Genomic DNA, 17,104 nt, shown 5'->3' with positions numbered 1-17,104 from the left:
ATGGCCGACCTGGAGAATCACCAACAGCCAGTGGACGATCAAAAAAGATTCCATGACAGCAATGAGGGACAACAACAAAACATAGAAGTTAATGTTATGATTCACGGGAATGGAACTGGTAACGACGAGTGTTCAACAAATGAAAGCGACAGACAGATTACGTCTTCCTTAAGCGGAAAGGGTGACGGGGATTGTGAAGCTCACCATGACCGGAACATAGTATCGAGAATGCAAAACTACAGTGACATGCCGAACATCGAATGTAAATCTATAATGGTTGATTCCGAAAATATCACGATTCACCATGCACACGTTAAAACAGTGGATATAACAAGTCATGGGAGCGAACAAAACCATCCTGACGGTAACCAAATATTACCAGTTCACCCACCTAAACCATATAAAAACCATTGCATTCCAACAATTGATCCGACAGAATCGATTTATATCAGTTGATTGAATTGTTTCCTGTTTGTTTTAAACAAACATGATATGCATTTTAATAAAAGTGTTGTGCTGGCAGTTTTATTGAAGCATAGAATTCAGTATATTATCGATACTAGTAATGAGACCTCCGCTCAAGCAACACTTTAAGACACTATCTTTTACTCTATTTACTTTAAAAGTTATATTTTAGTTTTCAACTACTCGTTAAAAAAATTAAAAAAAAAAACGTTCCAAAAATAAGATCTATAAAGTGATTCATATCTATATCACATATCTATTACCCTTTTTGATTTACCACCAACATGCGTTAGGACATTGAAATATTTCCTGTGATTTTATCTCAAATTATATGCGCGACACACAAATTCGCGTTTTTCTGACTGATTTATAAACCTAATATTAAAAGCAACAGCATAAAGTGTCTAGTAACTGTCGTAAGCAAAGTTTAGGTTTTTACTAGCTTTTCAACACAGGCTGTATATATTCAGCAACAAGACCAAGATTGATTTCCGAATACACTATAAGACATAAAAAGAATATTCATCATTATTTTGAATTTCTTAATATTCTTGCAGATCAACAACCTAGTTCAAGCTCAGGTCAGCTAGATAGAAGGCAACTATCAACCATAGATTCAACGATATATATAGATCCGGAACCGGAACCGGAACCGGAACCAGAACCGGAGTCAAAACTGGAGCCGGAAACGGAGCAAACCCCTATCAAAGAGGAATCAGATTATATTGAGGAAACATGGAAGCATTCCAAGGCAAGGCGTTATCGTAGACGAGCAATATTTTGTACCGACAGTTACAACAATATTGGCGACATGGCACGAGAAAAACAGTTCTCAGAAGCTCTCAGTACCATGAAGGATCGATTGATCCGACGGACAAAACTTGACAGAAACTTGTCTGAACTTGTGTCATCAAAAGAACCCAAATTCGATACCATAAAGGAAAGTGAGAAAAGGGAAGAAAACAACAAAGATGAACTTAACCATCGACAGAAAAAACTTACCATGAAGGACGTGTACAAAGAATTACGACTAATGCGACAGGTAGTGGCAGCCTGTGTAAGAGTAGACTCTTCCGTCACAAAAGAACATCCAGACAAAAGTGTGTCAAGAGCATTACATTCAGAAAACGACAAAGAAAAGAAAGAAGATCATGACAATTCAGATACTGCTACAGAGCACACAGCTGAGATGAGTGCAGATGATGAGTCGCCCCATTGTCAGTCGGAGACAACATCAACCGAGGAAAACATTGAATCTAATGAAGAAACAGAGAACCAGGACTCTAACAGTATTCAGGAACAGGAGGAGATCGCAACAATTCGTCGGTTATCAAGTATGGACATTGGTCAAGAGGATGAAAAACAAAACTCAGACGATGATAGTCACAGTAACATGGCAACAGAACAGAGAAACGAGTCTTGTACAAATGAAGAAAATGAGAATAGTGTGCATTTCGATGGCGATGAGGTTTCATGTGACAGAAAAGTCGAGGAAAATGATGATGATGACAGCGATGAAAGATCAACTGAAAAGTCAACTAAAGAGACATTAGTCCTCAACCATCAAACTGATGTCAATGACAAAATACCATCACGCCTGAGTGGCAACATCGATCAGTCACCTGACGAGGAAAAGTACTCAAGGAAAGGTATAGAAAGTACATGTATAGAAAGTATCAAATTGCGAAAAATTCTCAAAACTTCGATTTCTAATTACTAATAACTTTCTAATTATGGCTCAACATATCAGATGTACTCTATATCCAGTCTTTTGGAACTTTAAAACAGAAATATAGCTTATAACGAATCAAGGTTTCATTTTGATGTATTTGTCGTACAATTGAATGAAAAACAGAAAAAAATTCATTTGGTAAATTTGATAAGGAAAATGTAGTATTTTAGCAATGGTCCCCTTTCTCTGCAAAGTTTTATTTCTAAAAAAAATACTTTCTGAAAGACAACACAATATGTCCGCCAGTAAAAAAAACAAACGTTAATGATTTCGTGCATAACTTGTCCTTCATATCATTCTTTAATAGCAGTGTAAGCATTATTAGAGAACACTTTATTTACTCGGTTTGACCTTCCCTAACCATTGCCATGCTAGATTAGGGATTTTTTTGTTTTTATATATTTAACTTCTGCTCATGTTTTCTCTTGAAACTCAGTTAAAGTTATTATAATTTGAAACATACAGGACGCCATGCAATGCATGTTAGTCAATGATTGTTTACAGTCTACAGGGTATAAGTAAATATTTTTTCACTATGACTAACTCATTCCAATACCCTTCTTGCGATATGTTAAACCTTAAGTGTGTTTAACTAAAATATAGAAGACAATAAGACTAAAGTGTTTATGGTGGTTGTGCAATAACCACACCAGTAAATGACAACTTTCAATGCATGTTTTGAATTAACACGGTAGCGCGAAACAATGAAATAAACTGCATCATACTGCTGTTTCGTCAGTGAAAATTATATAAAAAGTTGTCACTATTACATTTAAAACCACCTTCACTCTTAAAAAACAGCGAGCTTACAAATCTCATTCGATAACACCACGTTTCCTTCCCTTTAGTTAACAGAATTGGACGAGTGTTTTATAAAAGAAGATAACATATACCCGATAGACAGTATACATTTGTTGACTGGATTTGAGGTCAACATGTGTTATTTTGAACCTTCGAAACAGACAGAAGGCCTCGGGCAAACGTTTAGTCTTCTGGTTCAACATAACACATGTTGACCGAAAATCCAGTCTACAAATGTTTTGTCATACCTTCTACGACTGATGTCTAAACAAATAAATTATAGATAAATATAAATGATAGGACGGCATCATTATTGGGAATAAATCAATGCAATGCGGAGTGTTTCACTTTTATGTAATCTGCCAACTTGTTTAATGCTGAAAATTGTTGTGCAATGACCGGGAAGTACCAAACAGCAATGAGCTGTGACAAAAGCAGTCTACATCGAGATGCTGACCTGTAACCATTGTTCTGTAACAAACATCTGGAATTTCATACTTCACTTTAGAGGTGTAACAATATACTTTATAAAAAGAATGACTATTGTCATGTCGATGTAATTCTATTTCATGGCGTCACATTGTTTATTTATCCTATTGCCAATAATGTGTTATTGAATGTCATTTTCAGACAGTATCAGTTCACTGGACTGGACTAGTACCTACTCTAACCTGAATGATGTGGTGTAAGTATCCGTACAAACGTATTAGCGTGTTTAGGGTGCCATACATATAATAGTAACCAACAAAGACCTCGGAAAAGCTAACTAACCACTTTCTTGTAGATACATGATGTTTGTTTAAATCCCAAAATCCCTAAATCCCTAAACGAGACACGTGAGATATCATAGATGTAATATCACATTGTATATTTGTTAAACAGTAAAAATAAAAGCAGCAATATAGATATATATGTCTCCTTTAACTATTTTGTTGGCAAGACGTCGTCAATAATATCCAACTGGCGCCATCTACTGCTTCCGGTTTAAAATGACAGTTCAATTGATCTAGCTACTGTTCTAACGATATGTGTAAGGTGTCAATCAAATCCGTAGATATAAAATGTCAGTATATGGATTGTTCTTTATTTCCTAATGCTGTAGTTATACCGAACTTGTTTTTATTTTTATTTGAAGAATTACATATTGCTTGATACGCATTTGTACATGTAACACTGCTGTATTGAGGTAAACGTGAGTCATTAAAATGGGTATTCCATTATTTCTTAATTTTCTTAAATCAGATATGACGTGTTAGGAACTACATACATGTATGTATAGTAGAGTATCTGCTGCCATTTTAAAAACAGCTTATACAAGATATCGCCTATGGTCTGTTTGGCGTTTATGGGAAAGATAACTCTTTTCGATGCTGTACATCAATACATTTGATGTTCACAACGATTTTACCAGATATACATAAATCTATGTATGCATATGTTCGAAAACTGTAAACATTTCCTACATAGATCACTGTTACTGTTACAGTTTACTTGTGGAGGACTTTAATGGAAGGTCGGTGGTGGGGTGTGTTGTCTACACGGAAATGGACACATCGGACCCAGCACACTGCAGTCTTGTCTATCCAGCCGATGTTCCGTCAGTGGTCAATATCTACGAAAATGTCGTCAGTAACATTCTCCATATAGTTCCAAGCGAGATCCTAACTGGCGAGGAAGACGAAGTAAGATGTTAGGAAGATTGTACAAAAGACACACAAGTGAATAGCACATTTTAACACAAATTTAGAGTTAGATACAGTTGAGCCAATAAAAATAATTGAACTGCATCAAACTACTTTTTCGTCCTTCTAGGACTCGTCAGTGATTCTAAGGGCCTAAAGAGGTTGGGCGTGTGACTACCTGATTCTACCAAAATATGACCAACAATAAAATTATAAAGATAATGTTCTATTTTTTGTTGAATTAGAAAAGTCAATTTCAGTTAGATATATCCAAATACCAATTATCAGAACAAAAATGTCTTTGATAAGTGTCATGAGTTATTTTTACAGATCGCCAAAGTTGCTACATGAAACAATATGCACTAAAACATGGGAGTTTTCTCGACTGAAAATGCAATTTTGACAACTTTTATAAATAAAATTCGACGAGTTCTACATCCGTTACTCCCACGTTAGTCGAATTTTTATTGGGTCTTGAGTTCGATCTCAGCTACTGACATCATGATATTTCTTCATATTTCAAAATATATTTCTAATAAACTTAGTCGTGAATGTTCTTTAATTTTACTTTTCATGTTCATATACATTCCGCAATTACTGGCCAAAATGTCTTTGGTGATTATGAATGCAGCCGATGCAGCTAGAGACATAAAGTCCTACTTGATAGTGTTGAAGACAAGGAAGAATATCATCTCAGTGTTCAGTGTATTTTCAGGATTGTAAAAGTCAAATATAAAAAAGTAATATCGATATTGCCAGCGACGCCCCCGGTAAACACATTACTTTCCTGACGTACGTGTTCTATATTTAGACACGGTGACTCCGAATGCACCTATTTAGACCGTCTAAGGCGATGAACTGGAATAGATGCTCAATCAGGGTAAACTTTCTTGAAACCTATGAAACCTAGGAGGCGACCGGGGGAAATCCATATTGATCGAAATAGAATTTAAAATCTTGACGGGGAGGTACAACAGCCCCATAATTAGATCAATTTCGTTATTTAAACATATCAGATAATTTTAGAACAACGTCAAATACATGTATATATTCTGAACCGTGTCACATTTCGGATGAATTGAAACATGGCATGCAGGTTACGGCAAATCTTCACATATGTAGACTGAAAGCATAGAAGTATATCAACTATAATTGTGTGGGCTCTGACATGAAATACAGTGACTTAATGCACTAGGATCTGTAGAAAATCATGATAAACATATACATTGTATATTGATATCGCGGATATTTCAAAGTTTGGATAAGATGATTGATTTGATCAGAATTAAGGATCATTATTGTTTCTACAGAATCAAACTACTAGTATGTCACATATAACGCAATAGTTTCTGTTAAAGGACGAAATCACGGTGGCAATACCGTTCACGAAGGATGAGATGTACTACTATCAAGAACCCGTACTACGCGTGTTAGACTCAAAAGACCGATGGAGTGATTTTCCATGCCGAGAAACTTTGTATCATCGGGACGATGATTCGGTAAGGAATTAGACAGCATGATGGTGGCGTTCATTGGTTCAGTTGGTATGTAATGTAAACACTAAGCCTTACAAATTAACATAATAAGGAGATTTCGTGATGATTGTATCCTTACTCCACCGCTATTGCAATATAAGAATGGTTTCTGACTTTGATGATACAATGTACACTGTGCCAATATCATATACTCAAATTCTTAGTTCAGCCATTCGGTAGTACTCACCACAAACTATTTGTCTAAACATCGTCTTTTTGTGAGTGAGAAATGAAAACTTTGTAACTTTTTAATCTGACGCAAACTTTTGGTATATACATTGTTTATAAAGATATCTCACATTAGAGGTTACAATACCTGCACGGTATTATTCATTCCTTTGTGAGATTTCTATATCTGGCCTTACGGTTAACCAGTAAATGTGGGATGACTTTCATAACTAGAACGTCACGTCAACAATATTGTATACAAGGTGGTAGTGTGTATGAGAAAAATAATCATCCATCCATTCAAAAATATTATCATAATGATAATACTAATACAAATATAGCTACAGAGTCTCCAGATAGAGTCTCTGTACACTACAAATTCATTGAGGCAGATATAGATCTAATATCAATTAGATTTTATGTTTATTACAGAACCTGTATGTGTTGATGGCAAAATTTACTGGACCAACAACATGTGTGGTAGTTGCCATGCCAATCGTGGATGACATTATTTTCACAGACAAGATGACAAGGTTCCATTCAACCATAGACAGTGACATTATCCTTACCTGTCCCGTCAGTGCAAGAATCAACTCTAAAAACGTGCACGTTGAACTCAAGGTATTTTCGCGTAACAATTATGTAGCGCATTCAGACATACCAGATTTAACTAAAAATGTGCCATTTTTTAAACTTCGGTAATAATTTGACGATGCTACTCCAGATATACACCTGCATGTCTTCGTCTCTCAGAGTTCCAAAACATTTTTTTCGATTTCTCTCTCTCTCTCTCTCTCTCTCTCTCTCTCTCTCTCTCTCGAAAGAAATTTGTATTGAATGATGCTATCTACATACATGTACAATAATAACATGTCTGTTCTCAATATTACACATCCGCAATAAAACCATATAGATCCGAGATTACATAAGTTTATAAAGTTACATAGTTTATAATCAATCTTTTTCAACACGATGGTCTTACGACATTTATATCTTAATTAATCAGATTAAACAAATTGGTGCCTTTTAAATGAATCACACATCCCACTCATTTGATTATACTCACTATCAAATATCAATACAAAACTTAACGATTGGCATGTTGTCAAATCTCCACCTACTTCATCAAAGAAATCAGACAAAAAGCCTTGAGATTCTACTTGTACGAGTATTTACGGAGAACATTCTATTCTAGGAACAATGATTTAATATAAACTCATAATTGCTATATGATATTATATGTTTCTTACTTGTAAGGTTATGCCTGTACTACCCAGAATATTAGAAGAGACAAAGATGATGTTCGACACTGACAGACAGAAGCTTTACAATGCCGGTGCTATAGTAACTCTGAAGTTCTTTGATGACCATCCCCAGACGATATACATGCACCTGCCGTGTACCCGACCTCCAGTTTCCTCTCGTCCTACGACTGGCAGTAAGCGTGCATCTTCGTGTCTTGGTACACCTGACTCTGGATACAGGTCAATGTCTAGAGGAGCACAGATTAGCAGGAAAGGCTCGACTTTCGGCAAGTTCGTGGGTATGCAAGTTTACAACATGTTTACGTCATTTTAGAAAAGGTGGCTTCCTATCATCGAGGTAATTTCAGAAAAAACTGGGTGCCTGTCATGACAAAATGTTTCTTAAATGTAAATCAGGTACTCACAAGTAATAGGTTGAAGACGTAATGGCACCAATCTTTAGTTCATTTGGGCACGTGTTCATTCATGGTTTACACCTTGAATTTTCTCTCCTTTGGTCATATGCAAGTTTTCTAGTAAAAACTGGCCTGTTGATATGTCAGCTTATGGTTTTACAGAGCCCAGTCAAGAAAAAGAATATCGACTTGTTCGATTTGCGTCTGGTATGGCCACCAAGGTCAAGATGTTGACCTCTGATGATGTCACAGTTGATGATCAAGTGGCATTTTCCGTACATGAGAAATCAAGCACGTATGTTGATTGTTCATTGAATCATTTATATGTCTTTCATAAAATAGAATATAGTTTGATTTAGATACTTTAAATCTAGAAAGAATAGTTTCAGCAAATGTACAGTGCAGTTCACGTAAACATTTTGGTTTTGTGAGTTAATGTCAGCATCATTTGTTTTATATTATAGATTTCAAACTTCTGTCATACTAACTACAAAACATACACGAATTAGAAGAAATCATGAAAAAATTCTATTTTAGAACATTTTCTTTGGGGTGTTAATGTTAATTGAATAAAAGTTCTTATACCACAACCAGTAGAAGATTAGAGTGTGAAGTTTCGATGACTACAAGGTCACCTTCATCAAACAAATGGCCAGATCAGTCAATCGGCACTTACAGATCATTCCAAACAATATGGAAAATGACCTCTTCAGCCGACTGGTCAAGAAGACCATCTGGATACACCAAAGCGGACCAGTACTACACAGGGACGATGGGGCCACAGACTCTCATACATTTGTGTGTTCAACAAAGCGTAGTCGAGGCTACAGTACATTGTTAACATCTTGTGCACTTTCTCCTGTAATGTCTTTATCATCTAGACATAGGAGTATAGTACAGCCAAAAACGTAGATTCCTTATTACTTATTACACCTTGTATTAAAAGGCGTCGTTAATTACCTTGTGTGCCTTTTGTATCATATTTACACTAAATACGTCAGTGCTAGTATGCTTTACGGTTGTCGATGATGCAGGTGATGTGTAGTCATGGAAACTTCTACGTGTTGTGTAATAAGAGGTTCTATTCTATAGATATAAAAACTGCATTTATTCATGTGCAAAGTCTTTTAAACTCGAAAATTAGATTCTCATGTTATATCAAAGATGTGCAGATGATGTTCATGTTAATACTAGTAGAAATTTACGTTTATCATAGAATGGACGCAGAACAGCCAAACTGGAATCCTTCTTCTATATGTTTTATTCACTTGTCACTTATGTTTCTTTCATAACATCCATTCAGTTCGGTTGTCCTTGAAGTTACGGAAGAGTTACCGCCGAAAGTGATACAAGATATAGTTCCTCGACTTCTTAACAACATCGAATATCAAAATGTACAGATATGCGTGGCTCACAACAAAAAGTGCCTTAATGAACTTGCCCTGTCATGTGACCAGGTAACGAACATTAACTCCCGCCAAATGATGCGACTAGAGACAGACAATATTATTAGAACGAAGGCCGTGAAACTGAAGGAAGGTGATACACTGTGTTTATGTTTTCGTGGTAATATTTCGTCTATTTCTAATCATCGCATTATATTCCGCTACTATGGTGTTCATGGCATCCATACAGCATGGACGATCGACATTGTGGATCGGTATTCTCAGAGGTCACTCTCTTCGTTCTGTGGTTTTCTCCAAATATTTGTATGGAAGGCGAAGCTTCCATTCGACTGTCAGCGCTTGGATGTGGATAATAAAACATTCTGGGATCTTGTCACTGAAATGCCTATCTCTCTGCCAAAGCCAGCACTGAAGCTTTCCACAAAAGTAGTTCGAGCTCCGGTCAGTGTTAGATGTGAAGGTGAGATATATCTGTTCATTGGGAATGAGTGTCTGTTTTTTTCTATTATTGAGTGTATCGTCAGGATATGTTTGGGTGGGGTCTTCTTGTAGTGTTTGGTTACTACCTCTCTGAACAACATACGCGGGGCCCCTCGCCTGTCATCCAGAGTGATTTGGGTAAAGTGTAGTGTCTTGATCAAGGACACGACTGTCAGCAGAGACCGGTCCGGTTCTCAGCTTCGTGAGAAACACAAACCGGTAAGATTAGGGAGAGTCATTGGCTTTTCACCTGAGGTTACGCTCTACCGACTAACATTTACAGCCAAATGTTCTATCAGCAGTAAAACCGTTGGTTTGTAAAATTCCCTTTGATCAGTCAATAAAAATGTGAATACATTGAATAGCACTTGCGTATATGTTACCGAAATAAAGAAGAAATATATATATATATTCATCATTACATACAAAGTCTAACACTCAGTGATTGCAAAAACTCCTTACGATCAACGCCATGCATTATTCTGTTATACACGTGAGCATTTTCAGTGTCATTAATCTCTGTACCTATGTAAATAAGTGATTAGTTTTATAAGGACTTGTGATACGAGTTATATGGTCCATACACTCCTTCATTCAAATTTACTGACATGGCCCAGTGCCATTACACATTTGATTTCCTCTCAACATTAATAAAACACAAACACTTCATCAACTAATTGGTTCAATAAGAATTTTACTATTGGCTTCACAGCGCAAACTTTAGGAATTATGATGCCACCTTTTAAGCCATTCAGTGATGGTTACCAAAACTATCTAAACTCGGTGAATGTAGTCCTGTCAATACTTGATGTGGTACTAAATTAGTATTCAGTCTTAGTTTTTCATTATGTAGGGTCCATAACGCCGGAATTTCTCGAAAACCTTGCACAGGCGATTGGTGAAGGATGGCTGAGACTGGCAAACAGTCTAGATATCGACCATCCACGAATACAATCAATCAAACAGCAGCATAAGGGAAAGCACAAAGAGCTGGCGAGAGATATCCTTATGACATGGTTCAAACGGTCATTGTTCGGAAAAGAAAAGGTACTGCTTATTTTATATTAATTTACTAATTTTTACCAATTAGAAACCATATACATGACTTAGGAATATGATGTGGCATGGTAACGTGCAAAAATGTAATCACCATCATCAAAGAGTTCTTCAGTACTGTTTGTCAATGTTGTCCAGTACATGTAACAGTCACAATTTGCTTTGCATGTTAATAAACTATTTCTGTTTGGAGACATAGCATGCATTGTAAACGCAATGTAATGAAAGGTTAACATCAGACTAGAGGAGATAGCTTTTACATAGAAAGCTCTACTCTGATATCTGGGTTTTTTTTTCATAATCAGTAAAATATCCGAGTGTAATAACGGCTCAAAACACAACCTCCTGTTTGATTGGTGCGTTCAATAGGTGTAAGCAAAATAAGGTATAATTGAAATAATAAATATTTAGATAGAGCTGTCGTTGTCCGTGTGTGTTCCCAAATATGTCTCTATTGTTTGGCCATTAGGTACAGTACGCTCCTGGGGAATATTTTAACCTTAAGAAAACAGTCTTCTACATCTAACTAATAATATATTGATAACGTGTCTGTAAAGTGAGGGTATAACAAAGATGTTTTGTCTAGGTCAATGTCTGTGTAATAATTTACCTCATGATTAATTTCTTTTTTTAAATTATTTGAAGGATACATTGTTGTCATTTTCTCAAAATTAATTATTTACCTCATATGCACCAGACATCCGCCTTAATCCTAGCCCTACGTAACAGTGGCAGAGATGATCTAGCAGACGCCCTGAGGGAGAGCAGCAAACGGTACAGAAGAGAACAGGCCAGAAATGCAAGAGGTTGAGTACAATTTGTTTTTTTTTTTTTTTTTTTTTTTTTTTGTTTTTTTTTAATTTTTTTTTAAGCACAAAAGTGAATAGCACCTATTGATACAAATTTAGGTAGAAACAGGAGAGGCAATAAAGTAAGCTGCACCATACAGCTGTTTCGTCCCTCTAGGATTTACCATTGGTGTTAAAGCTTGAAGCCTAGAAGGTGACAGAGAAAAATTAAAGTGATGAGAAGAAATATCAAAATCTAAATGAGGATGTGCACTATCCCTATAATTCAATTATTCACATATCTGTAAATTTTAGAAAAATGGCAAGTGTATATCTATATACTATGAACCGTGCCACTATTGGAATGAACTAAACGTGACCTCTGGGTAGGTTCAATGTCTATTGCAAATGAAACACTGCCATTCTTTTGGGCTTAAATCCTAGTAAATACTTATACCTATCGAATATGATTTCTGGATTTGAAATTTTCTCTTTCATGTACATTATAGTGTATTATGTTGATGTGGGAAGAGACATTACTAATTCATTATCAATCGAATTCCAGATAACAAGATGGAGACAGTAATCTTATCGGTCTGTAAGAGCGGCCATGTGGTGTCCAGATGGAAGGACATCGCTAGTATGCTAGACATGAATGACTCAGAAATCCAGACAATCAACACTGAAAACACTGACGATGTATTGAAATGTCGTGGGATGTTGTCTCTCTGGAAACAAAAGCAAAATGGATACGGCATCCGTAAACTTGTCAAGTGCTTGAAACATCTTGGACTGAACCATATCGCAGGTAAACAGATTTCCAATATTTAGGAACAGTTTTGAGATTAAACGGTACGAGGCATTACTTAGGAAGATAACATGTATCTTGTTGCCTTTTTCTCGTTTATATTTCTTGCTAGATAAATGATTGATGTATTATCAATACAATATGTTTGAATTAACAAATATATGAAACGGATATTCCTAGTAATAATAGTGATTATCTTAACGAAATATATTTATTTTCCTTCTCTGCAGATCACCTGATCTCGATGATGGCGAAAAACTCTTCATGATGACAAACATGATACGGGGCTGTACCTTAGCTACGTGATTAACACGTATTAAAAAAAATACCGTTTCCTAAAGCAAAATATTTGTGTCACGAACAAGCGACTGATACACTTTACAAGCGATGCAATACTTCACATTCAATGATACTCTACCTTCTGGACGACATAAACATGTTCATAATTCAATCAATATGTGTTTTCTATCTGAAACAATTGTTTATGACTATTTTTATGTATATTGAAATAATTTATTTTCAAGTCTCTAAGGCCAGACGCCTATATATTAAAACATTTACATTGAATAATGATCAGAATAATGATTCTATCTTGACGAGAAGGTTTTCGATGGGAAAACTTGACACTGAAACTTCTGATCCATTAAATGTACAGAAGACAACACAGCTAGTTGTTATACCTCGAAACATTTATATACTTGGACTTTCATCTGCTGTAAAGTTCTCGAAGAATAACGAATTGAATTAACAAATTGAACTGAGTTATAGCATAAATTTATTTAAAGATTGAATATTAAAAATTTTATTCTCAGGAAATATTTCATGCATAAGTAACCAATAATCGGTTTATCGCTGAATAGGTGGAGGTATGATGGTTATTCGGTATTACAAAACAAAGACACATCTCAATTCGTTCTTTAAAATGAATTTAGTGTTATTTGTTTTTATCGTAATGGAGAAGTAATACGCCTTTGTAATATGTACATATAAAATTACATTATTTGGTAACCTCATTGTTGAAGAAGATGGCAGCACAGTACAAAAGTATACTAAAAACTAAGACACTCAATGATGATAAACTAAGACACCCAATGATGATAAACTAAGACACCCAATGACGATAAACTAAGACACCCAATGATGATAAACTAAGACACCCAATGACGATAAACTAAGACACCCAATGATGATAAACTAAGACACCCCATGATGATAAACTTAGACACCCAATGATGATAAACTAAGACACCCAATGATGATAAACTAAGACATCCCATGATGATAAACTAAGACACCCTATGATGATAAACTAAGACACCCATTGATGATAAACTAAGACATCCTATGATGATAAACTAAGACACCGCATGATGATAAACTTAGACACCCCATGATGATAAACTTAGACACCCTATGATGATAAACTAAGACACCCAATGATGATGATAATACTAAGACACCCCAATGATGATAAACCCAATGATGATAAACTAAGACACCCCATTATGATAACCTTAGACTCCCATTGATGATAAACTAAGACACCCAATGATGATAAACTCACCCAATGATGATAAACTAAGACATCCCATGATGATAAACTAAGACACCCTATGATGATAAACTAAGACACCCATTGATTATAAACTAAGACATCCTATGATGATAAACTAAGACACCGCATGATGATAAACTTAGACACCCTATGATGATAAACTAAGACACCCAATGATGATAAACTAAGACACCCCATGATGATAAACTAAGACACCCCATGATGATAAAATAAGACACCCAATGATGATAAACTAAGACACTCCATGATGATAAACTAAGACACCCAATGATGATAAACTAAGACACCCCATGATGATAAACTAAGACACCCAATGATGATAAACTAAGACACCCAATGATGATAAACTAAGACACCCAATGATGATAAACTAAGACACCCAATGATGATAAACTAAGACACCCAATGATGATAAACTAAGACACCCCATGATGATAAACTAAGACACCCAATGATGATAAACTAAGACACCCATTGATGATTCGTAGTCACCACTGGTAACAACATAGCCTGAGAAATTGGCAACAATGAGTCGACACTTTCAAATCTTCAATAATTATGTGCACATGTACATAGAAACTGAAAATCCATTAGAATAAAAAGAATGGTGATTGAGGGTACTGTCTTATTCATTTGGAAGGAAGATTTTTAAATTTCATTAGGTTAATAATATAGAACTGTCGCTAACAGGTATTTTTTCTTTCATTCCTACCTCCCACTTATATTGCCCCTGTTCACACTCGTCCTCGTATGATCCTGGCAGACATTGTTTACTACGATAGATGTACATGTATGTGGTTTTCTGGTTACCCTGTTCACACTCGTCCTCGTATGATCCTGGCAGACATTGTTTACTACGATAGATGTACATGTATGTGGTTTTCTGGTTACCCTGTTCACACTCGTCCTCGTATGATCCTGGCAGACATTGTTTACTGCGATAGATGTACATGTATGTGGTTTTCTGGTTACTCTGTTCACAAACTACAAACATTCTACACTCGATGTTATCGTCGAAAAACTAAGCATTACTGACACGTGTATGTACATATTACATTATATTGTTTACCAAATTTGTCGATATCTAATTGTCTAAAACAACCCACATCAAACATTCCACAGAGTCAATTTTAGTTTTATCTTCTGAAGGGATATTTTGTTCATGTTGAATGCAGTTTACATATAAATCGCGTATTTTTATCAGACTGGAGACTTATCGGTTTTCTTGCTTGGTCCTTCTAGTTTAGACACTATTAGAGAAATGAAGACTTTACCAAGCTGTAATTTGACAGTGTCAAATGCTATTAATATACTACTTAAACAAGCTATATATATCCACGCAAGATATTAAAGGATGGGTGCAAACATTGGCCTTCAGCTGGCTATCTCCAATTGGTTATACTTTTGTCTATGAATACTTTGGGGTTAGGCGGTCATGATGTAACTTGAAATTAAGGTCAGGTCGGAGTCTAGTTACGAAGGGGGTTGAAGTCAAATTCCTAACTTCATTGTCCATGCAATGACACCAAAATCAATTTCTGACTGACGTAGCAAAAACGATGAATTAATTTGAAAACTTCGGTCTGTTGTTATTACTACGTGATAAACATTAATGAAGAATCATTTTATCTAAGCATTGAATCTTGTATTTGTCTATTCCATGGGATGATGGATTAAGTTACTCTAGAGACAAATTTAATTTGAACTGCGAGCAGTTAATATTGAATATTGTCCGACATTTTAGATTAGATGGTGGTCAAACAGTATATCTAAGTTTCATGGAGTCCTACTTGAGTAGGAATTGTTATATAAATATGTATTATTTTAACCGTAGTGTGTCTAGTGCTTCAGATAGATAATGATATATCACATTCGACATGTAGACCTAGATCAATCCTAGTACGTGTTACTGTTACATTCTCACACAACGTACTGGGAAAATACGTCATCACACAGGCTAACGAGAACTGAACGCTTCGAACTTCAAATCGTACAAGGCAATAAAATGTTTCCTTAAGAAATGAAGACGACCAGCAAACATGTCCATGTTCTGTGCCAACAACAGGATGAAGTCATGTCAACATGTCCAAACATGAAATCGATAAATCGAAGGCAAAAGAACCATGAAAGGTTAATAAATCCATGTGTTCCGGAAGGGTAAACATATTTGACGACATTAAAGACACCCTTCATGTAAATTTTGTTAATCGAAGGAAAAATTTCACGTTCCTAAATCTGACATTAAATTTTATATCACACGTTCAAATGAAATATTTCACAATGAGACCATAAATTTCCCACTAGACTTCATCAACTTGCATCTCCCAGCCTCCTGTGTTGTTGAACTGTCGACATCTTACACGAAAATCTTGATTACTTTCTCGCAACAGAAAACTCTCAATAGGGAAATAAACCAAATATTACCAAGCTTCCTATAGATCTTATTGGAAAGTTGTTCTTGTTGGATTCGCGGCTCTAGATATACTTTTTCACGAAAGGCACACCAGTATAGTTCACAACCATACGCATGTACTTTGAGGTGAAATTTCTCTTAACCACAGAATGAAGGCATTCCTTCGGGTTGGAATGGGGTAAGGGAGTATACAAAGTCGAAAAATCAAATGGTTTTTTATGAAAGGAATGTTTTCGGAAAAAAGTTGTTACAAGATTGGTCAAAAACTTTTACCTGTCGAGTAAAGGGTTTCATAATAACACTAGAAACTCTGATTTGATAGTGCTAGGAATGGTAGTGAAATTTGATAAATGTTTTTTTTTTTTTTTTTTTATCTTTGATGCATAAAACTTTGTTGGTTGCCTTAAAATAGATTATTATAAGATTAAATCATTTTCTATAAAAAAAATGACAAGAGGTGAATACATTTGTATATCGATCAGACTATCTATCTCTTCAGCGTACCTTCGCAGTTCTGTATAATGGATGTTACAG

General features: G+C 35.6%; 1 protein-coding gene across 1 annotated transcript; it reads left to right on the top strand.

Moving 5' to 3' along the window:
- Nucleotides 1–12,849, top strand: LOC132548176 (uncharacterized). Its single transcript, XM_060211997.1, has 13 exons — nucleotides 1–364; nucleotides 1,023–2,114; nucleotides 3,629–3,683; nucleotides 4,485–4,680; nucleotides 6,039–6,179; nucleotides 6,816–7,004; nucleotides 7,641–7,926; nucleotides 8,206–8,338; nucleotides 9,347–9,909; nucleotides 10,783–10,976; nucleotides 11,683–11,791; nucleotides 12,339–12,581; nucleotides 12,812–12,849. The coding sequence occupies exons 1-13, from the start codon at nucleotides 1–3 to the stop codon at nucleotides 12,847–12,849; spliced, it is 3,603 nt and encodes a 1,200-aa protein (XP_060067980.1).
- The last annotated feature ends 4,255 nt before the right edge of the window (nucleotides 12,850–17,104 follow it).

This window comes from Ylistrum balloti, unplaced genomic scaffold (genome assembly GCF_031769215.1).
Source record: "Ylistrum balloti isolate Yb309-2 unplaced genomic scaffold, AGI_CSIRO_Ybal_v1 Utg370006, whole genome shotgun sequence".
Classification (NCBI taxonomy): Eukaryota; Metazoa; Mollusca; class Bivalvia; order Pectinida; family Pectinidae; genus Ylistrum; species Ylistrum balloti.
Note: the sequence above shows the minus strand (reverse complement) of the source record. Positions and strands in the feature narration are given on the sequence as shown.